The following is a 23,862-nucleotide window of genomic DNA, read 5'->3' on the forward strand; positions in this document are numbered from 1 at the left end:
TTCCACTCTCTTGCATTGAAACATATTTCGCACAAAGGTATAAATGATGGTCATCCCAAAGGATTGTGGGGCTCACTGAATCTAGACTGTCAGTATATTTTTGCGTCTCCAGCAGAGCTATCTATTAAAGAATGTTCACGTATTAACCTTCTCCAAAACAGATCTAACAGTTTCATTTTCACCAACAGTGGCGTGGCAGAGGCACAGCTTAGTATGTTCGGCCTCACTGTTACACAATCATAACTGCATTGCTTATTTAAGAAATGTTTCTTATGATAACAGGTAACACCATATAAAGGCAACCTTAGAACTCACTGTCAGTGAAATAGATTTCTTGGGTTGCCTGCAAGAAGTCCAGGATTTCATTCATTTTCTTATTCAGGTCTTCAGAGTATGATCTTTCATTTCCAGCATCCTCTGGTTGATACATAAAGTCCAAACTTGTAGCTTTCAAGAGTAGTCCAGCAGCTTTCAACTTTTCTTTTTGACGCTTCTTTTTCAATTTTCTTTTTTTGTTTTTGGTCATTATTGGAGAATCTGTCATATGTGAGTGGGTGTCCCCTTGTAAAGTATTAGCATGTCCTGAAGTCAGTTCACTAGGACACTGCAGAGTTGTGTTTCTTTGCTTTTTTCTGGTGCGCCTCCTCTTGAAATTTAATGGGGCATCTTCACCTGCAAACCAAATACACAAGTACAATTACAAAGTTTAAAAACACATACCAGTACTGCTTACATATAGGTGATATTCACAAAGCAGAGGTTCAGGTAAGTCAAGTGCAACATGAGAAGAAGATTTATTGTATTAGAATTCCTGTGATTACTAGCAAATTCATAGTGTTGGTGCCCCACCATCTTTCTGTTCATTGCGAATCCCGAAAGGATCTGATTGTGTGACTGAGCTAACACTCTCCCTCTTCTCTACTCTCCATTTGCCACAATATCTTCATGAGTCTTTTTTTAATGGAGCGGCCAGAAGCAAATATACTTTGACAGAGCAAAGCAGCTGCTTGTGTTTTCTTGGCACCTTTTGGTTAGTGTTTCAGAGCTGCTGGTCATTTTTAAGAACCTGCCTTATGCAATGAAGTAAGCCAAGATGCACCATTTGAGCAAAGTCTGAGAGAATTTGTTTCAGTAAAAGTTTGAATGTTGTGGGATATAACTTACTCTCAAGCGCGCAGGGAACCCTTAGAGGACAGATACTAGTTGCCCTATATTGATTCTTCAACATATTCATCCATTTGAGTTTTGAAGCCATTCAAGCATCTAGTTAATTGTGCACAGAAAGAAATCCCCACCGCCGTAGGTAGGTGCAAAATTCTACATGTACATGTGACGTGCAAATGCACCTAATTTACTTCTACTAGGTTTACGATCCTGGTAGATTTTACAGGACAAAATGCTGTCCCTAACAAGAGACAATAAGATAGCTCAGCGAGTTGAGCGCTCGCTGCTGTGATCTATGTGTGATCTCCAGCTCGCAGGTTCCAATTCCGGCGAGGCCAACTCAGCCTTTCATCCATCCGTGGTCGATAAATGAGTACCAACCTCGGTTGGGATGATGTATGTAAATATGTTCAATGTACAGCACTTAGGCGTAAGCGCTATATAAATCAACAAATCAAATCAAGACCCCACAACCATTTTGTTGCATTGTGACCACATTTATGCATAAAACAAAATTGAAATGGCTGCAATTATGCCAATCCTCACCATATGATGTACATCAACCAACACTGTTGCTGCCAGAATTGAGGGGTATCAGAATGATAGGAGGTAAAAGATGTGCCTTTGTAGTGCACAGTAGTTCATAGGGCTGTATAGCTAGATACTCATTGCAAGACCAACACAAGTAATCCTTCATGATCTAGTGATGCAAAGAGTAAATGTCCATCCATTGGAATTAGTCGCACCAAATGCACATTTTAAGGCCATATTTAAATGTTTCAATTCATTTGTGTGATCAAATTATTCCCACAGACAGCATTTCACAGACAGTTTGGGGATAGCTAGAAAGTAGAGGGAGGGAGTGCGATGGTGAGGAGCGGGATGCTGATGAAGCAAGACAGGCAGGGAGAGTATGTGGATGAATTTAAGAGAAGCGTGAATGGTGGTGCTATGAGACTCATTCTAAAGTATCTAAAATAAAGTGGTTGACGAGTGTGCGGTCAGAGTTGCATTGTTCCCGGATAACAGAGACTGTGATTAGCATGACCTAACACACATTTTCACAAAGCATTTTTGTTTTTCCTTTTTTTGTCATTAATATTTAGCAGATGCATTTCTATATGTTCGATTCAAAACAAATCTGCACAGGTACCCGTTGACAACTGTGTAATTTCACTTAGAAGTGGTTTCAATGTTCCTCTATTGCTTGACACCATTAGACTGGTGTCTTCCTATTTGTTAGAGAGCGCTGAGATTTACGCTTCCAATTTGACTTGGAGTGAGCAGAGGGCTCTGTCCCTAAAACTGAAACTGCCAAGAGGTGAGCTGAACACTACATCTGTATGACAAACTGCCAAGAAGGCAGATTTAAGATGTGTGGTAAAGTCACCATGTGATCAACAGAAGACAGGGTTACTAGACCTCCAGTTAAACACCTTTATTCCAAAAACCACAACAAAATATTTCCATTTATATTTCCATTTAAGGACTATGCCGGCCCTCTTTGCCAGGATGTGAACCCTTACAGCAATCACCGCAAGGTTTTATACAATTGGGATTACTAAAATAACCGCACATCAGTTTAAGAAAGAATTGGGTTTCACATGGCATTAATCCCCCGTTGCAAGGGCTGGAACGGAGGGGGGAAGAAGGCCCGGCATCCCAAGTTATCGGCCCGAGGGAAGCAAGGGTGGATAATGAGGCACCGGGCTGTTAACCCCGTTCCAGTCCTTGGAACGGGGGATTAAGGGTATTAACACCCAGGGTTGCCAAAGCGGTAACCCGGGAAGCTATTAAAAAAAAAAGTATTTTCCTTTTTCCAACAGCGCCGTCCCGTTGTATGAAGGACAATATTTGTCCAAGATGGCCACCACCATGCAAAGGGAAGCAGTGCTCCAAGCGCAGCCCCCCTGTCCAGTCCACGGTGGCCTGCAGGAGTGGAGAGGAAGGAGCCGAGGTGGGGTGTGCCGCAGCAGAAGAAATACGGTAGGTGGGCGGGGGAGAAAAACAAAAAAATAGGATGGAGGGTGGGGGGAAGATGGCGGCAGGGAAAGCCAGCCATCAGGTGGGATGGAAGGCAGGCTATCATCGGCTGTTTAAGCCTGTGTTCCTAGCCACCGGACTGGCTAGCTCCCCTGCCAGGGTTGTAATAGGTTCTAATGTCCTGCATGTTTCCTATTCTTAAGGATCAGAAGTCCACTCTCCACCCCTGAGATAACTTCTTAATCTTAAGGCCCGGAGATTCACCGTCCAGTCATACGAAAGAACAAATCTAAATAAACTAATGTCCAGAGTCCACGTCTCTAGTCTTAACACCTCTGGGATATAACTTTTCACCTGTGCCCATCCTGTCTTCACAGCCAACGCCCCGGGGTTATAGTACCCAGCTGGTTTCTCCTTGCTTCATTACCAGCAGACATATCCTCCCTTTTGCTGGGCCCAGGTTGCACCACTGAGTACAGATCATGGTTGGTCTCCCTCTCTCAGCTCCCTCCCCCACCCTGAGCCTATAGTTTGGCTTTTCCATAAAGTCTTGCAGGCCCCTGAACTTGACCCATCGCCTTTAGTCCCTGCCTCGCGGTACAATGTGCACTTCTCTTGGAAGAATACACAGTCTAAAGGACAACTCATGCAGCTCATTGGCCACCACCAGCCCCTTACCGTAGCACAAACCTGAGCAGCTTTCCAGGCCTCATTTGTTTATGCCTCTGCCACCAACCTATGTGCCAGAGGTAGGCACTCTGGTCTACAGAACAATTATCATGGCCCTCGTCCTGAAACCCACCAGGAATTGAATGAAAAAATGCCACAAGTCTCAGAAAAGTTGCCCTAAATTGGTCTTGCTTATATCTGGTCTAAATCCTTCCTGAGGCCTCGGTGTGTCTTGATGGCACCGCATTGGTGAGCTCCCCCTCATATTTTCCACCATTAATTGCTCAGTTCAGATTATAGGACTCAAAGGGCCCCACCTGGGTCTGTGATATGGTCCCCAGCAGACTTGGTGGTGTTCGCTCTACCGTGCTACCTCAGGGTGAGCATTCCTTGCTCCCTTCTCCTGGTGACTCATCTAATTGGATCCCCTGTCAGGGTCTTAGATTTATCACTCAGAAATGTGGGCAGCACTCATCTGTGAACCCTTCTAGGGAGGCTATCTTCTCTCAGAAAGGGGGAAACTGAGTTATAACTCTCTGCAACCTAGTCAGCATTCTCCCATTCAGCTCTTAACTACTTGCCATCTCCTTCGACAGTCTAGAAACCTTTATAACGTGCTTAATACCGGAGACCACTCTCTAAGCTTGGGACTGGGATTTGAACCTGTGTTGCTCTGCATTGTCTTGCTTCCAAGACAACCCTGTTACCCCTGAGCTATCCTCCCGAACCATATGGTGACATATTGACTACTTAAGTGAGGATTGGTGATTAACCCTAGTCAATATGATAACTCCTAAGAGATTGATAAATCCTCAGGTCGGGCCTTAATTCTTAGCAGCATTCAATACTTCTCTAATAGGCTCTATTACAGGATCCACCACTCCCCTTGTCCTTGCTGATAGCCCCGGCCTTTCCCCTTTATCCTCTTTCAATGGGACACTCCACTTATCCAAATTCTGTTATTTCTAGTTTAAAAAAGAAATCCTTATTTTGTTCTCGACAGGAATTATGACCCCCATTTTGAAATTAGGAGGAAGCCGAGCGAAGCAATGAGGCTCAGTGTTTATTAGCCAATCACTCCCAGCATCTCGGTTTACGCTCCTTCCTCCCATTCCTCAGGATGACCCACAAGAAATCCTCCAAATGAGTACAGCGGAAATGGCTGCTTGTTGGACTTCACTCGCCTGGCCACAAAGTCCTCCCTAAATCCCCAACTAAAGCACCACCAACAATTCCCTGAAACTCGACAGGAAAAAACATCTGCACCGACTCCCCACCTCTGGGTGGCAAGAGGCAGTAAGGAACTCTACCTCTGGCTGGCAAGAGGCAGCAAGGAACTCTACTCCAAGCCATTCACCATGTAATTTAGTCTCTACAATTTTTGACTATTACACAATTAAGTAATTTGGGGAAAACTACTCATACATAAGTGCAACCCCCACAACTCACCGTCCACATTAGAACATACACTACTGAAAGATATACAACTATTCTAGAGTGATAGAAAAGGAGAAAGCAACAATGCTATACGCTACGTCAATGACAAATCAAAACACAATGTTCCCATCAAATGTTAAAAAACACTTCAAACCATGACGTGGTAGGTGTAGAAAAAAACTCAGGGTGACATTAGATGTGGAGGAGCAAGAAATATGCTTGGAGGGCATTGGCAATTTGGAAGAACTCTGCACCGCCTGCCATAAGAGAAACGTCCTAACGGTTGGCAAACCATTTCAAGAGAACATATGAATGCCTCTGCAGCTTCTCATCTGTTCACTAACCATGAAGGGGTGGTTCATAGCCAACACAATAATTCAGAATAAAATGTTTTCGAAGAAACTCGCAGGAGTAGTGCCGGTATTACAGCCTAAATTCTTTGCTCCTGAAGCTTATTCTGGGCACTCCATTAAGATAATTGGATAGTTCAAGGCCACAATGAAAAACAATGACCACGTTTTGAAAGGGGCCATTAATGTAGGCCATTAATGTAGCAGGGAACCCCGCCTTTCCCCCCCGTCCCCTAGTCCTCAGTTGGAGACACCAGGCTGCATTTGGAATACACCCTGATGCCATTGAACAAGTTACTGAAATAGGGTTGTCAGAGCAGTTTTCAACAATAGAGTGGCAACATTGAAGGGCTACACCCATGATATTAAGCTCAAACAAGCTTTTTTTTCAGTCAAGCACTCTGTCAGAAATGTTCCACTTAGACAGCAGAGAACCTAAAAAAGCTATTGCGTGACATGCTAGAAAGTTTGTTTGTTTGTGCATTTATATAGCGCTACGAACCCGCAGGTATCTGAGAGCTGCTTATTTCCCACGGTGTGTGGTGCTCATTTATCGACCTCGGAAGGATGAAAGGCTGAGTTTGGCCCTGCCTGGATTCGAACCTGCGTCAGCAGGCTCTGCACGGATGTCAAAGCGAGCGCTCTGACCGGCTAGTCAAATAGAAGAGAATCTTCGTAATGGATTGCCCTGGTGGTACTTGCCACATAGCTGGACATTTGCATAAGACCCTATGTGGACTTGAGGGGGTTAAATGCCAACATTATTTTGGACTGCCCTCCTCTTCTGAATATGAGAACTTTCACACAAGCTTAGACTGGCAAGCATCTCTTCCACACTCAGCCTTAGGAGCATGTGCCACTAAAGTGAATTGCTGGAATCCTCTAAGCAATACATCAATTTTTTCATGTCCTTTGGCATGCACAGATTCATCAGAATGTTATTCGGCCTAGAAGTTTTTCTAACGCCTGATGGACAAAATCAGAAAAGGACATTGACAATGTCAGGTTCTTTCAAGAAGACATTTTAATATACTTGGAGACCATCACTGACACTGACAATTGTTATGGTGGTACTAGAAAATTACAGACCACAACTAAAGGCTGGGGAATGTAAATTGTATATGGAACATGTAGATTATCCAGGACACACCCTGGTAAGGGGAGGGGTTAAACTGAAGTATACCCCGGTGCAAGCGATACTCGGTGTCCGCACAAAGAAAGATACCCCTGGGAGTGTGCACATATTACTCTTAGTTTCTAGGCCATTGTCAAGCCTATGTGGAGATTGGTAAAGTAAGGGACAATCTTGTCGATCCTCAAGCAACAAAGAGGCATTACTTCAAGCAAAGGCTCACCTAGTGAACGCATCAGGACTGAAACACTGACACATCGATGTCCTCCACACTCACAGTAGACTCAAGTTTCAAAGTTCTAGGAACTGTCCTCACCCAGACCCCACCAAGAAAAGGAAGGGACTGTAACCTTTGCTTCCCATTCCATGATAAGCATGGTGACGAAATCCTCCATAAATGAGTGAGGCGTTGTTGTGTACTTGGGCCTCTATGCATTTCCATCAGTTTCTATGGAGTGCAGAATGGACTTTAAAAACTGATCACAAACCCTTTGTTCATGTCTTGAAGGTAGGAGAGGCCACCAAGTGTATTACTGTGGTATCACTACAAAATATCCCCAACAAAAATATTGCCGTAGATATGGCTGTTTGGTTCGCCATAGGTGATATTTTTGTTGGCGATATTATGTGGGAGCGCGGGTTGCGGGGTGTCCCACGCACATTAAAAAATGGTGCGGGGTGTCCTCCACAGGGTCCATGTGTGAATTTCGCCGCAAATATATGGCAATATTTCTACATCACAATATTTTTGCAGCGGAATTAACACATGGAACCATTCCTGCTTAATCCGGATAGCCTCATGGCTTAAAGAAGTAATTGTTCACTACAGCACATCATCGAACAACAGACACGTGCAACCAACAAGGTGGTTGACTGCCTCTCTAGACTCTTTCTTCACAGACAGATATGGGACGAAATGATAATTAAATTCAAGCATGTGACTTGTGGGATAAGAACTAGCATGACAATGCCCTTTCGAAGCAAGAGTGGTTTGGGCTAGAGAGCAAAGATCTTGTTCTCACCAGCAGTGGAGCTATGGCTATTCAAGCATTGGTAAAACTGATGTGTTTAAGCCTTTTGCGAGTGTAGCATAAAAACTAAGCCTTGAGTTTGGAATTGTTTTGAGAGGTGAACAGTGTATTTCTCCTGAGGACCTAACACTCAGAACCATTAGACATGATCATGCCCGAGAATAAAGGCATATTGGGAACAAAATCTGTGGTCAGTGAGCACTACTTGTGTCTGGCAATGGTCCCCTGTCACTGGTACTATTTGCAGTGGTCTAGTGGAGGACAATTTGTGCAGACTTGTGCAGCATCATGGAGCAAAAGAATGATTTTTCATTATATGCAGATGACATTCTGTTATAGATGACCAATCTGACTCCACTTTCCCTCCTATGTTGGAGCGAATTTAGCAAATTGGGATGGTCTCAGGGCTACAAATTAACTGAGATAAATCAGCTGTATACCCATTTCTGGACACAGATTGCCATGTTGGAAGGTTTATCTTTGGCTATTATTGGGAGTCACTTCCGTTACCTACGAACACAGGTGTATGTTATTTTATGTTATGCTACGTTGATTTATACTGCGCAGCGTTGCCATTTTCAAGGTCTCCATATAATGATAATATACTAAGGTTTTAGTATTTCTAATCTGTGCACTTTTGGCGGAAATTCCCAATGTCCCCACAAGAGGGATGTTGTTATCTAAAATGATGATTCTACCTTGACTGGTATATATTTTTCATTGAGTACCTATGTCTATACCAGTGGAGGTATTCAAGTCACTGAGGGTTCTTTCTCGTCTGCTGGCTTTCGGGTACTGAAGTCAGCAGAATTGGTCAAGTATGTTAAAATTGACATATGCAGAAGGAGGGATAGGCACTCTACATTTTGAGGCCTATTGTGCTACATCTTTGATACAGCATGTGATTCCCTAGTTTGTTATGAATGGAAGAGACAGTCACAGTGCTGCAGGTAGTGCTGATCGACCCTATAAAAGGTAATGTAACTTACATTACTATCTAAGGTGCAGGAACCCCTTCACTTGATAGCACCAGATATGGTTTGAATGAAAAATGCAATTAACCATGGCTCCATGGTTCAATGCCATTTTTCTGATGGTAATTACTTCAAAGTAATTAACTTCGAAGTAGATCATTTGAAAAATCACTTTGAATTGTATTTATTTTTTATTTGGAGGGGTCTCCCCACGAGTGCCACGTTCCTCTACATTAGTACCCCTACCATATCCCCTCCCAAACCTTTTTAATCCCTTAACCCACAACCCCTTATATAACTCAAAGTGAATTCAAAGTAATTAATTTGAAGTAAATTACTTCACAGTATTTACTGTTGTAAAAACCACGGAATACCGGCTCCCTCTATGTGTCAATGCTATATTTCCTAAAAGACCAACTAAATTGGGTAAGACTATGGGACCAGGCGCAAGTATAAGAATCACGCTTCATGTGCAAGGGTTTATAGAATTTGTGATGCCTTTTTGGCATTTTCAGGAAAGAGTAGCGTACAAAAAGGAGCTTCCTTCATTTAGCCTATGAGGGCACTCTGCTCCATCTACCCAGAAATGTATCTTAGCTGTTGCTTACGTGGACTAACCGAGTGATGAGGAATCACAGGAATTCGTACCTTCTCCCCAAAGGGGAACCCCCCCCCGCGAGCCTAGGAAGGTGAGCCTTCTCCGCAACACTCTCTGGGGTCAAAGTAAGTGGGACCTCACTGGGAGAGACTCGCCCCCTTCTAGAACAAGGACTCCCGTTCCCGTGATGAACTCCCTAGAAAACATCTTGACAATACATCTTTGGACATAATCTGTGAAAATTTGTATGTAGAAAAAACTAGCATTTCTGATTATCAAGAGGAAACTGTAAAGGTCTCTTTAAATGAAAAATTCCATTTGACTGGGACAAGGAGGAGGATGTGTGGATGAGAAGAGAAGCCACTGGAAACCGAGAGAGAAACCCGGACATACACCAGTGAAGACCCAGAGCTACGTCACCCATGAGAGGGGAGGAGACTGGAGAGTAGAGAAAACCTGCATGTTGGTATAGAAGCAAAGGTGGGCACACAGCGTCCTGTAAGCACGTGGAGACTGAGAAGCACAATTAGTCACGCTGCGTCTTGCAATCAGGAAAACGAGCGAAGCGAAGTCGGTCCCATGGCGTCCTGTAACTCAGAGAGAGAGGACGACTGGAAGTGGGGTCATGACTATGAAAAGCTAGTGGTGGACCACTGGAAAACAACACTGAAACCATTGAGCAACTGAAGACAAGGAACTCAACGCTATCTGAAATACTGTATGACCCTCCTAGAAGAAGAAGCCCTTAAGGAACAAGAGGGGCCAGTTGAGAGAAAGGGAACAAACTTCCAGCAGGTCAAAGGCCCGATAACATTATTCCTAACAACAACCAGTAATAGCGACAACAGGAGACCCGAGATGAGGACGGAGAATCATTATGGGACCAATCATACTCGCCCCAGTCAAGATAAAAAGATTACAATATTGAAAACCAGAAGAGTGAAGGAGGATCATTATGGGACCAATCATACTCGTCCCAGTCAGGACAAAGAGACTGTAACATTGAAGCATAGAGTAACTCATGAGAATCGTTAGTGGGGTACTCCTACTCATATCAGTCAAGGCAAAGACAGTACATCAGAAGAAGAGAACAAAATAATAAAAGAAAGGCCCAAGGATAAGGCTGTATCTATACAACTATCCCAGACAGACATCAGAAAGGGATCAAGGATTGTGAATTGTGTAAAAGGGAAAATAATCCCAAAAAAGAGGGTTATAAATATAGGAGAACTTTACCAAGGGAAGAGAGATGAAAAACTCTCTATAGAAAGAAACAAGAGAAGAACAATAAACCAACAGAGAATATTAATCAAGAAGAAAAGAAACAAGAGCACAAAAAAGTATTGAGCAAACTGTACAAACAGAGACTGCAAATCAGCTATTGAACAAGAAGTTTGTGAGAAGCAAATGCCCAGGACAATTGAGTCATTCTCCTCTCAGTTATTATCTTAGTGGTTGTGTCTGTTAGAGTTAGTTTGGACGGTGCTAAGGCATTCACTAACGATTGACAAGTACCTTAGCCCGTTTTGTTAGGTAGGGACACCCTATAGCATAGGGCAAGATGGGCATTATCTTATTCTTTAATAAAGAGAACAGTAAAATGGCTTATCAGAGTCTGCATCCTCCTTCTGACCCGCCACAGTATGTGCCTCTGAGTTCTTAGACGGTGCTCACCCAGAGCGTCAAGATCACACAATTTCCTCACTATTTGAGTCGAAGAAATCAGGGGTCCTAAAGGGCCATTTGTGACTGTCCACTCAATTGTGGCGAGGACTACATGAGGGGGAACAGGAGATCATTCCCATTTCACCCCCCAGTCCTCTCATTCCCTAGCTTTGGGAGGTACCTGGCTGTCTTTTCATCCCATTAGAATTCCCCAGAGCAAGGGAGGGCAGTTTGTCACAGGTGCAATATATGTGGGAACATGTTTAATCAACTACTCCTGCCTTGGAAATCTAGGTCAGTACAAATAATATGGTTATGCGTCCCATTAGGGAGTACAGAACTAAGATTGTAATGTGTAGAAAACACAACCTTTTGTACAATTGCTCTCTGGAATCAAGATGCAAGAGGTTATAAAATGACAAAACATACATCCAATTACAATAACTACCATATACAAAATATATGTATATATTGTCTGGCTACATTCATTTTACAAATCTACTCTGATTTGTAGATGGTCATGCAACAACAATGAATCAGAATAGTAGTAAAAAGTACGTAGAAAATGTTAGCCATTCACAAGTTCTTAAAAATGTACAATAATGTTAAATGTACACTAATGTAAATTGTAAGGCTTCTTAATTGTGTTAATCGGTTTCTTTGTGCAAAACGGGATCAAACCTGCCTTTTTTGAAGACCTGGGGATAACAAATGTTGAGTTTGGCACCACCTTGAGTAAGTTCAGTTTGTATCCGTCACTTCATATAAAAATTAATTAGAAACCATGATCAAATATTTCTATAGGTATACACGATCAATTTACTCTTTACAAAACGGCAACAGCAATATTGTGCAATTTTCTAATAAATCCTGAAAAAATAAATCAAAGGCAATATCTCACCATCACCATCTTCCTCACTTTCCGTATTTTCTGATTCAGAGGTCTTTTTGTTTACTGGGGAGGCCACTGCATAATCAGCTGGCGGAAGGCTAACAGTGTAAACTTTCTGTCGATTTGAGACTTCTTTTTCTGCATCTGCAAGAAACAAGTATACAACTGATATATAAAACAGAGATCAACCACTGCATAACACCCATGCAAGGAAAGGCCAACACGGTTGAAGGGATTTTTATAATATATGTCTTGAGTATAAATGATGATTTGTAACCAATGTACAGGATGTTTTTGCCACAAGGTTGTCAATCGGTCTTTCTAAAGTGCTAAATAATGAAATGCTCAAAGCGTTCATTTCTAGAGAGAGCCAAGAAATGAAAAGAACCTGCCTTTCGTGGGTCTAATCAAACCTGTAATTGTGTTTTGCAGCAACTTATGAGCCAGTATATATATATATATATATGTGTGTGTATATGTATATTTTTCCTTAATAATCCATGAAATTACAATTTCTAAAAGAGCATTTTAAACAGATATTATGGGGTTTGGACACTAGTGATTGAAATGGTATAAAACCTTCTAAAACACGTGTTTCTGAGCCAAGCAGCAAAGACTATGCACTGTGCACAGCAACTATAGCACAGTGAATGTTTTACAGCCCAAAGGTGGAGAGATGTAACTGTAGTATGGGGACAAGTGGAAATTGAATGTGCATAAACATAAAATTCAATAACACCCGTTCCACCCATACCTTTTACACGATTATAATATATTTAAATGGCAGAGCAGGTTAAAATCGAAAGGAAACAGTTGAAAAAAGTGCTTGGAACCTCTTAGAAGACCTTGTCAAGGTGAAATGTTGACTAATGTGGACAATGAGGCAGAATGTTGGCAGAGAACCTGCATGACAAGGACAGTGGCTAAGGCATCTGCTGATCAATTATTTACAATAGTCGCCAACATACAAATGTTATAATTAGGCTTTTTGGATTTCAGTAAGATCCAGTTTAAGAAGATTTCTACACTCTCCACCCCAGAAATAATGTTCCCTCTTAAGACACTAGATGGCCGCATTGACCTTGCTGCACACGGATTCCTGTATTATATTTAAAATGAAAAGCAAGATCAGCGCAGCCTTTTAGTGGAAATTCTTAGGCATTTTCGTACATTGATATGATACAAGCAAAAATACGACATATGATATGTTCCATTAATAATTATTTGTTGCATGTACCATGCATTTTAAGAAGTAGCATTTTGGATTGAATTACTTGATTCCCAAAGCTACAGGGCTAAACATATGTGTTAGCCACTTGTCAGAGAAGACCCAATAGGACTATTTGATCAAATGTGGTCTTGAATTCAATTGACTGCCTATCAAATACCAGTCTGGTGAGCAAACAAACTGAGCATACACTTTCCGGTAATGATCAATAAGGTGAGAGCAGTTTGTTAACACATGTCTAGCAGTTTCGACTTTCTCAAAGCACAAACTACACAATCTTCTTTCATATGGCAAATATGGAACCTATGCGAATCCTATTTTTGGCGAAAGATCCTGCGTCGTCCGAATTCGCTACCATTGGAACTGATAAGATCGGAATTAAGACTCCAATCCATTACCTCAATCGCGATGTGGAAGTCACTTTCTCTATATAGAAAGTGTATTCTGGATAATCCATCACAGCCATTTAGAATCCTAGCAAGGCAAGGGGAATCCAGTGGTGATATAATTCTACAAGACTGGAAAATGAGATGTGAGGCAACTCTGAAACACCTGGAGATCTCTGAAGAAACCCTGAAGAACAACCCAGACAAGGCCAAAAGAACAACTCGGGAAAAAGACTGGGAGGAAACACAGGAGAAGAAACTATCGCAAAACTTATGTCATAACGTTATCTGGGAACGTAAAGCTTTGAACATTCTCCCACCGTACCTGAGAAAATTCCCTTCACAGCACTATCGAGGACTGCTAATGCGATGCAGACTCAACATATGGCATTGTAGAGAAATAAAATGGCGAAGAAGGCTTATTTATAAATCAACAGCCTACTGCAGATTTTGCAGAAACAAGGAGCAACTAGAAACCATAAGACATGTGATGTTAGCCTGCCCAAACTTATATGGGAAACTATACGAGCTGGATCTCGGAGGAGAATGAAGAAGAATATTGGGAAAGACTTATCACAGCTGAGAAAGTGGGTCGAACTCTGGATGCATTAAAATTTGTTGAAATTTTAAAATTGGATCAGGAGGACGAGGATCCTGAAGTGGAAGCCACCCAAAACTAGGTTGAGCCGACTTGAGGACTTGGCCTGGGGGGGTTTATCTACAGAATTTTGAACCTGAACTGAACCTAATTTTGGTGGGTTGCACCTCCCAAGGGAAGAAATGTTAAAGGTTCAACATTGTCTAACCAATAAAACAAAAACAAAAAAAAAACATATTAAGCCGTAGATACAATATATATCTTTTGTGGCTGAGACCAGAAGGCTTCACTAAATAGCTTTGGGGAACCCCTGCTCAGAAACTTTGATTAGCATAGTGTCTGTATTTTTCTGAGTAGCCAAGACTAACAAAGTCAATGAGCGATCCCAGTCGACTGTTTTAGATTTCAGCTTTCTCATTATGTCCTAGGAATTGACTTTAGTGGGGAGGTCCAGGCAGTTGCCATAAGCAATTCATCAGAAGTCTTACGAAGCTCTGTAAATGCATAATTAATATCATTGTTGTAAGCAGGACTTACTGTGAGTACTAAAAGGGTTTCTCCTTCATCTACATTCAGGAATACTTTTATTTAGAATTTACATTGCTGGATTTTCCAAAGTGCTATTATACATGTCAAGCCAAGCTCCATCCTAGCAGATTCTACTGAGGCAGCTTGCAGAAGTCCCTGTATTGACCGTCATAATGTTCCCTCTCTGACTCTAAGCCAACGCACAGAGCATTCTGGCAAAACCTCTAAGCCATCCAACTTGCCCGGAAGAATGCTTGTCCTATATATATCTCTAGGTAGCCATTTATGTAACAGCCACATCTTCTGGCCAAATGTTCTTAATAACAAGGCACTTCTTTATGACTTAATTTGTTTTATAAGTGTCATAGTAGTTGCAGGGCGGTCTGTAATCGGGATAGCCAGATAAACCTACGATTTTACCATCTCCAGTGCCTCTCCCCCGATTTTCCATTCGTAACGATTCTTGCTTCTGGAAGTACTTCCTATCACTAATACCTTGGTTTTATTAAGGTTAGTTCTCAAATGATTACCTTTAGCAAAGGAATAAAGGGCCTCAAGGGATCACTGAAGTCCTTACAGAGTACAGTCTAACAAGTCAGGGTAGGTGTTCTTTGCTTATTTTGGGAGGGAAATTGCAGCATTTATTCAGTATAAGTCCTTAATATGCATTACCCATTTATCCTCTGATATGGGATTCACTTCGTGAGTAAGGTCTCCGTCAAGATGTGTTGGTACATGTACCAAAATATCTTATTAACACCCAATTTCAATATGCCAAAAAATAACTTCCAATTAGTATTATTCAGATCAAATTTATATGCTTTAAGACAATATTTATATTTTTAATCGCAAGTCAGTGCTCATTTGCATTTTTCCATCCCTACTAAAATGAGTGGATGTGCTGATTTTACGCAACTGGATCCAGAGATGTTCCTTTCTTTATGTATATTAATGTCAAACGGGTGCTCAGCATGGCCAATATTAGTACTATACAAATTGTGTTGTCAATAGAATCCATTACTCTTCTTAAAATAATCATTAAATCGACATATTGACCATGGTTTAGTGCTTGTATTACATCATCATAATTACTCAAAAAACTATTAAACCTCTCCAGATTTACTTCTGTCCATCTCAATCTATTCTCCTGTGGTTTAACGCTAATATCAAGATTGTGAGCACGATACTTCTTTATTTTACCCACATTCAAAATAATGCCTTCCATAGTGGGTTGTACCAGGCACTAATAGCCTGACAATGAGAGTTAGAAGGTCCAAGCGAAGCAAGCACCTTTAGGCATACAAGTGTTATTTCCACTATAAAGGAAAAAACCCAAAAATGGTCACCAAGGTAAACCCCTTCTCCATTTCAATTTTTTCCTCAAGTTGTTATGACTTCTACGCAACTTGTAACCTGCAATTTTAACTTGTAAGCCTAAAGTATTCTTGCCAACGTGCCCTGTCACCTGGCGTCTGGCATGCACTACAAATCAATAAACTACAAACTACAACTACAACAGTTGGCCTCGATTACAAGCAATCTGATTGGCTGCTGCTCCTAAAAAGGGATGATATTGTATATTAATGTCACAATGCAGACAGTTTCCTATAGTTTACTGGCAAATGCAAATTGGCATTTCCCTGAGCAAGATTAATTGAATAAATGTATTCTTGCGTACAAGTGAAAGAAGCACACATATGCTCTTATTAGGCCTATATATAGATCCACTTTTTTAATGCGTCACTTTAGCTATATGAAACTCAGCAATAGGTGGAACTTCATGGTGCCAATCATGCTGTTGTGCTGGAGAGGGTCAGACACACGTTGCTTAACATATCTCCAGAAGTATGGAACAAGTAGCCTGGCTGTGAGGCAGTTATTTAGAACACAGTTGGTACAGTGGGGGATTTGTAGCCAACCATCAATAGTTTGCTCTATTACCTTTACTGAGTGTTCTTGTGTGATACTACTATACAAAGCGGGTGTAGGTGCCAAATAGGATGGCTTCAATTAAGTTAATGAAATCACAAATATCAGCCAGAAATGCGATAGCTTTTTAGGCTAGTAGTGTAAAGATGTATCATCGTATTTACTGAGGGGGTCCCAGAATGGATCCACACCCAGAGCCAATTGATTGACCAGGAGGGTACTCAAAATCTTTGTCACAAAATCCCACCATCCAGCAAGGTTATCTGGCACAGTCGGACCCTGAGCCCAGAAAACTCAAAGTGCTGAATGCTGAAAGAGCTATCAGGGTCATCTCTCCTCCAAGACAGAGCAGCTAGTGCCTGCATGTTGCCCTCTTCAAGGATTCCACAGCTTCTGCTTTTTTGCAGTGTCACTCCACCTTCTCATACCTTTCAGGCATTCATCTCATTGGACGGGGATTCCTATGACTTGCTCACGCTTATCCCATTGGTCTACTGGCATCTTGCTCCTCTTCATCCCACAAAATCCTCTGGTGTTGACTTCTTGTCAAATGGTCTAGGGAGTGGTAGTCATAAAAGCACAGCCAAGCATCTTGGACTTCATTGCCAATTCACTCTGCATAGTGTGGTAACTGTTCTTTGTTTTCCTGGTTTAAAAGCAGTAACTGGCTGAGTTTATTCTACCAGCATTCGTTGTTCGATTGATTTGTGACACTAGATGGAAACAGTTATGATAAATCATACACAACCATAGTGACAATGAGGGAATCCGGTGGAAGCTCCTCTATAGAAGCTGACCATTGCTTAAATGGCCAGGTCTGCAGAAAGGATCTACAATCATGCTTTGGCTTACTGTGCCTTAGCAGAAATAACCAGCTGTTCCCACCCACAAGGACAGTCCAGCAGTGAAATGCTAGGCAATTCTACTCTGAACAAGAGCACCAACAGCAACACAAGACATGTTTATCTGTATAGGTAGAGGTCATCAGTGAGGTGAAGCTGTGTTTCCCCACACACATTTATTGATTGATGTATTGGGTATTTATAATGCGCCTATACAGCAAAAGGTGCTTGAAGGCACAACAAGACAAAGGAGGGGGTTGGGGGAGAACAGAGATGAAGAAAAACAAAAAACGGTCCTACTAGGCCTTGTGTCATTTGTATTGTGCAAGTGCAGTAACAAGAAGTACAGGGGAGGTGGGGGTGGGGCGGGTGGCCGCTGGTCAGGGCAGAAAAGCGCCCAGGGGTTATGCAAGTTCCAAGGGGAGGCCAGGTGAAGATACAGGGCTATAAGAGCTCAAATGGGGATCAGGCCCAACCAAGCTAGTGCGGGGGGGGGTTCTGGAAGGGCAAGTGCATGTTAGGGGCTGTGGGGTGAGGGGAGACCAAGTGAAGAGGTAGACTGGTTGAGGAAGGCCTGGCGCCCTGTAAGAATGTGAAGGAACCAGGCAACCACTCAAAAAGAGGCAGGGGGAAATTAGCAGTGGAGGGGGATAGGGAAGGAGGACGAGAAAAGGAGGGTCGTGTGAAGCTTTCGGAACTTAAGGAGATTCGGTTGAAGTCTGAGAGGGGCGTGGAGGCCATTCCAGAGGAAGGCACCTGCGGAGAAGAAAGATCTACCTCCCACTCTCTGCTTGACCTGCAGAGAGTTGGAGCTAGAAGACCGAAGGGCTCTAGCTGGGAGGTATTTAGGGAGAGAGAGTTGTATCTAGCAGGGTCCCGGGCCCCAGAAACCCTTGTGGATAATGCAGAGGGTCTTGAACCTGAGCCTTGCAGCAACCGGGAGCCAGTGGAATTTCATCCTGGTCAGCTCTGATTTTAAGAAAAAGTCTACAAATTGTGACATGGGATCCAAAATTGAACCTATGCGAAGCGTTCTGGTCTTAGGGGATGTGGTACAGTGATCATGTGTAGAGGACACTATGGGGAGAGTAACATATACCATCTTTGTCTCTCCCCTCTCTTCCCTCCCCGTTCCTGTTCCCTGTACTACAGGTGCAGTCACCATCCTCCACCCAGCAGTTCTACCTGGTGCAAATTCTGGCACAACAGGCCCTGAAGAAAGTGGTTGTACTCATACACACCACTGAAACCCGTCGGCCAGTTTCCCTTGAGGCGTTTCCCAACAACACAGGGATCCCCAAATCAGTACTTATGTACCCAGGAACCTACATACAGCTCTTGTAATTCTGAGTTGTATTGATTTTTAGGTCATTTTGAGGTAAAAAAAAGCAGGGTAATTTAAGTATACAGATATCCTGCTTGATCTCTTTCATTCTTGGCCACAAGTGTCCTGATAGTGTTTTTAGTTTTAGCTGGGTTTTCTTTGCTTTGATTCTTTTTTTGCCTCTAGTAGTGGTAGGGCAAGCCTCTTACCCTGACCCTAGATATGAGGCACATCGCCTGCATCTAGGGACATGCCACAACAGGAGGGCACAGTTGGCATGGTTGAAGAGCAACTTAGGTTGTACAAAATGACATCATTGACTATCAGTTTACCACACCTGTATCCTCTTTGTGTGAATATGTTAGGGTTTTGATACAGGTTATCCACCCACCCATAGTCCGTTGTGTATTTATTGCACTTACTCAGAGCCAAGCTGCCCTGATCGCACTTCCTCCTCCCCCCTGCACTTCTCGTTGTCGCACTTGCACAATCCGAATCACAAGGGCTAGTAGGATTGCTTTTCTTGTCTTCCCTCTGTCTTCCCTCCCTTGTCTTGTGGTGCCTAGACACACTTGTGTACAGGCGTGTTACAAATGCCATATCATATCATGTATAGCACTCCATGAGACAGTTTGCTTCATTACCACGTAGGAAATTGGGTTTACAGGAATGCTTGCACTGCATATTGTCCCCTCTCAAATGAATCTTATTGTCATGTTACTAGGGCCATAAAATGAAAAAAACAACCAGTGGTATTTTAAGAACTTTACACCTTCCTTGTTATGCTTGGGGATTAAAACCCCACCAAATCGAGGGAGCATATTCACATCTGGATCAAATCAAATCCACTTCACTTTTGTTAGTATTAGCTGTGTCACATGTTTGCAAGGGCAGAGAAGTGCAACTGCAGTTCCTTTTGCACTGAGCAGTCCTGGGAATGTAAGCCTTGGTCCTTTCCTTTCCTTAAACATTATACCAAATTCATAGTGCCAGAGTAGCATTATCAAAACTCGCATTAAACAAAATGGGCCCTAATGTAACACCTTCATTTAATTCAAATCTCTCTCGAAATCCTCATGCTCTATTCAACAGATTGTTCACACTTATTCAAACATATCAAATAGTATTTCCTGTCTATGGATTATTTCAAGAGGATTCCTACTCCCAAAATGAAAATTCCCACCATGCTTCACACTCTTCGATCCTTTTTCTGTTTTCCAGTTTCTGTACCATGTGGGTTACTTTACATTTCCTAATCATCTCATTTTCGTTATGTAATTAAATCATAGGTCCCACATCTGTCTAATGCCCTCTGGTACATGGGGATTTTCCCAGTGCCCTTCCAAATCCTCTCTACGTCCTCACAAATCAGTCTTAACCCTTTCTCTTTCTGTATAAGTAGCACAGCCAAACAAGAGAATGCTAGACTATGACACTAAATGCCCAAAACCTGGAGTGGATCGGCAATGATCAAATCAAATTCAGAATGGGAAAACTTGCAGGGAAAGTGTAGAAACACAGGGAGGATCCTGTGCCCAACTGCAACCCAGGGAACGTTTGTTATGGCCACAAACCTTAGCAATACACACCCGAGGGAAAGGGGAACATAATGCCATTTTCAATAATACACCACCCTTAGAAAAGGAAAGCACAAAATGAATCTGGGGTGGTCCCAAATGGTGATCAGGGCAGGGAAGTCACTGGCATAGAGAATGGCCAAGCATGGGGGAAATGTTGCTCTCTCATAAGAAGCCACAGCCTCCACAGGGAGAAGTGTAGTTTATTCTCATTTTTGTAACCAAATGATAGACAGAAGTGTCAGCCCTCTCTCTCACTCAGTGAAATGAAGAATCCTTTCCTCAAATATCACTAAGGGGTAGAATGTATTGGTTACTGCCCGCCCCACTGAAGGAAATTGAAACAATATTTCCGTTCATTGTGTTATGAAAACCATTATTCCTATTAAGGAAACTCACCAGGGACTGTTTAATCATCCACGCCAATTCCCTGGGCATTCGGAAAGTACAAAAGGTCTCTCAGAGGAGGGGAACCATATAACACACAGAGGAACAGGCAAGCAACACCCAGGCCATAGCCTGGAAGCAGAGAGCACATCGAATATATCCGGGATGGTGGAAAGCCTTTAAGACGACTTGCTTTTAACAAATGGGATTTCCCCAATAACCCAGCTGACTAGTTCAACCAATTAGTAGTCTCCAGAAATTAATGAGAGGTTTAATAGGGAGTAGCTTTTGCATCAGTTGTTCTCAGAGCTAGGAAGACGAAGAGGACAAGCTGAAGAGATGCAGATCTGGGGAAGAAACAAGTAGCGACTAAGAACCAGACATGCTGTTACTGGAGCCCAGTTTGATTCTCTGCAGGTCTGAAAACCCAGACTGCTGCAACCAGATCCATGTGGACAACCCTACCAGCTGACCAATGTACGGAAACCTTGGCCTGAAAGGACACAGGCTGTGGCTCGAGTGGGAGAGTTCAGCCTAACCATTTGTCCTAAGGGGGACTACCCAGTGGCTGGAGGTTCGGATGTTCAGCCTAGCCATTTCATCTAGGACAGATAACACTGTGGCTGTAATGGGAGAGTTCAGCCTAACCAGGATGCCAGAAAATGAGAGGAGAACCTTGTCCCAGAAGGGCAGCCACCCAGGAGGGGAAACAAAGGTAAACAAAGAATTGTGCCCAGAAGGACAGACTCCTGATAGGTTAGAAACAAATGTACAGAGGCTTTGGACCAATAGGGCAGCCTCCATAAGGGAACAAGCCAATCCGGTGAGAGCCCCAACTCTGGGAGGCTCAGAAGGGCAACATTTCAATAAGAAAGCAGTAAAGGAAAACGACTTTAAAGGATTTACACTGTGATTTGTAGATAGAGAATCCAGGGGACTGAGCGATTGTTTCAGGGGAGGACCAGGACTTCCATGAATAGACCCAAGATAAACCTTTATAGCAGCCTACATCTGTATTATGGTTACTTTTCGATTTACTTACAGTTCCATCCCTAGTTCCTGTAGCTGTTAGTCAGCTGTTAGTCAGTCCCTCTCTGAACATTTCTAGAACCTGTATAACGGATTTGAAACATATCCTTTGTGATCCTTGAATGCATTTGGCAACAAGTCACACTTAACCAAGAGATGCCTGGACAGAGGGTCTGGGTCTTCATTTTAATATCTTCAACATAAGGTTTAGGTTACTTACCTGTAATTATTGGTCTCCAGCATGGATTAACATGCTCATCAATATTCCCTGCAGTCAGGCAGAATCCTTGGTAAAATAAAAAGGTTTCACTTTAACTTTAAAACTGTATTTCTCCTCTAAACCAATCACTGTCCTCTGGTCATACTGCCCCTTTCCAATGACAGACCTCTCCCTATGCCCCGCCCTCTGGCAGCCATCTTCAGATTTGGTAAGCACGTAAAGTGGCAGTATGACCAAGAAGATCCGCAGAGAGGCCGGAGGGAGCGTTTGCATGTGAATCCATGGCAGATCCATGCAGGAGAAGAACACGTTACTTTCTTACCTGGTAACGTTCTTTTGATGGGATGTTCCGACGACGTATTCCACATCTATGACAGGTAATCACCACAGTTGTGCTGCTTCCTAAAATTTTCGGCGTCTGCGTCCTGCGTCGATGATGTCGATACACTGTCCTCGAGGGCCTCTGTCGAGCCGACGTCACCGGATGTTATAAGTAGGACGCACAACGCCCGTAGCCTCAGTTGCAGTTTTTCCCCCCAAACGTGTGGCACCAATCTTCTGCCAGAATGACTGCAGAGAGCTTTGCAGAAACGAAAGCTACAATTGCATAAGAAATTCTGTAGAGGGGCAGGTAGGGAGGGAGCGATGTGGAATACGTCGTCGGAACATCCCATCGAAAGAACGTTACCAGGTAAGAAAGTAACTTGTTCTTCGAAGGGATTGGTTCCTCCGACGTATTCCACATCTATGACAGACTCCCAAAGCAGTACCAACGTAAGGAGGTGGGAAAAGAATTTTAGAATGCCCAATTCAATTGCAGAATAGAGGACCACCTTGCCAAAGGCCAAATCTTGCCCATGGATAGAATCCAGGGAGTAGTGTTTTACAAAAGTATGGACAGAGGCCCATGTGGCTGCTTCACGAATGTTACGAATGGGAACACCCCTCTGCAGGGCAGTAGAGGCAGCCACACCCCTAGTAGAATGGGCCCGTAAGCCTATCGGAGGGCCCTTACCCGCCAAGCTGTAATATTCAGAAATTGTCAAGATAATCCATCTAGACAAAGTCTGTTTAGTAACAGCTTGTTCCAAACGCCTTCAAGCGTATCCTACAAAGAGCTGATTGTCCACTCTGACCCGGGACATGCGTGAGATGTAGAAACTTAAAGCTCTCCTAGGATCCAACCTATGGAGCCTCTCCTCTTCCTTACCAGGATGCGGAGGAGGATAGAATGCCGGAAGAATGACCTTCAGGCTTAAATGAAATTCCGACACAACTTTCGGAAGAAAAGAAGGACGAACCAAAGGACAACCCTGTCCTGATGGAACACTGTGAAGGGTGGCTTAACGGAAAGTGCCTGCAACTCACTCACTCTGCGAGCGGAACTAACCACAACTACAAATACAGTTTCAAGGTCAACAGTCTCAAAGGGCAAGAATGTAAAGGCTCAAACGGAGCTCCCATGGCAAATTTTAGAACCAGGTTAAAATCCCAACGGGCACCTGGAAAGGAGACGGAGGGAACACATTAGTGAGCCCTTTCAGAAACTGAGAAATCAAAGGAATTTTAAAATAAGAACACTCCTCAGACGAGCACTTAAATATGGACAGCGCCGCCAGGTAACCTTTAATGGTACCCACTTGCAGGCCCTTGTGTGCTAACGAAAGCAAAAAAGACAGAACTACAGGAATGGCACATGAAAAAGGATCCACATTCTTAGCCCTGCACCAGTCGCAGAACTTTCTCCAATGGCAACGGTACAGGGACTTCGTTGCAGGTCTTCTGGCCGAAAGCAACACCTCCATCACGTCTTCAGGGAGAACCCAATCCTTATACCTCAACCTTTCAGAAGCCAAGCATGAAGGTTGAGGGACTTGACCGACCTCGGGGTGGAGAACCTGACCCCACTCCCGTGAGAG

The 23,862-nt window shown here is 43.0% G+C and overlaps 1 protein-coding gene across 1 annotated transcript in view; it reads right to left on the minus strand.

Annotated features, from left to right (window-relative positions):
- ERICH1 (glutamate rich 1) overlaps positions 1-23,862 on the minus strand; it is a 539,909-nt gene that overhangs the window by 121,327 nt on the left and 394,720 nt on the right. The window contains exons 3-4 of the mRNA XM_069606082.1: positions 11,905-12,039; positions 316-672 (exon numbers count right to left, since the gene is read on the minus strand). Of these exons, the coding sequence (XP_069462183.1) occupies positions 316-672; positions 11,905-12,039 (492 nt within the window). The remainder of the gene's footprint in view (positions 1-315; positions 673-11,904; positions 12,040-23,862) is intronic.

The sequence above is a fragment of the Ambystoma mexicanum genome, chromosome 4p (genome assembly GCF_040938575.1).
Source record: "Ambystoma mexicanum isolate Mex_15411 chromosome 4p, UKY_AmexF1_1, whole genome shotgun sequence".
Taxonomy (NCBI): domain Eukaryota; kingdom Metazoa; phylum Chordata; class Amphibia; order Caudata; family Ambystomatidae; genus Ambystoma; species Ambystoma mexicanum.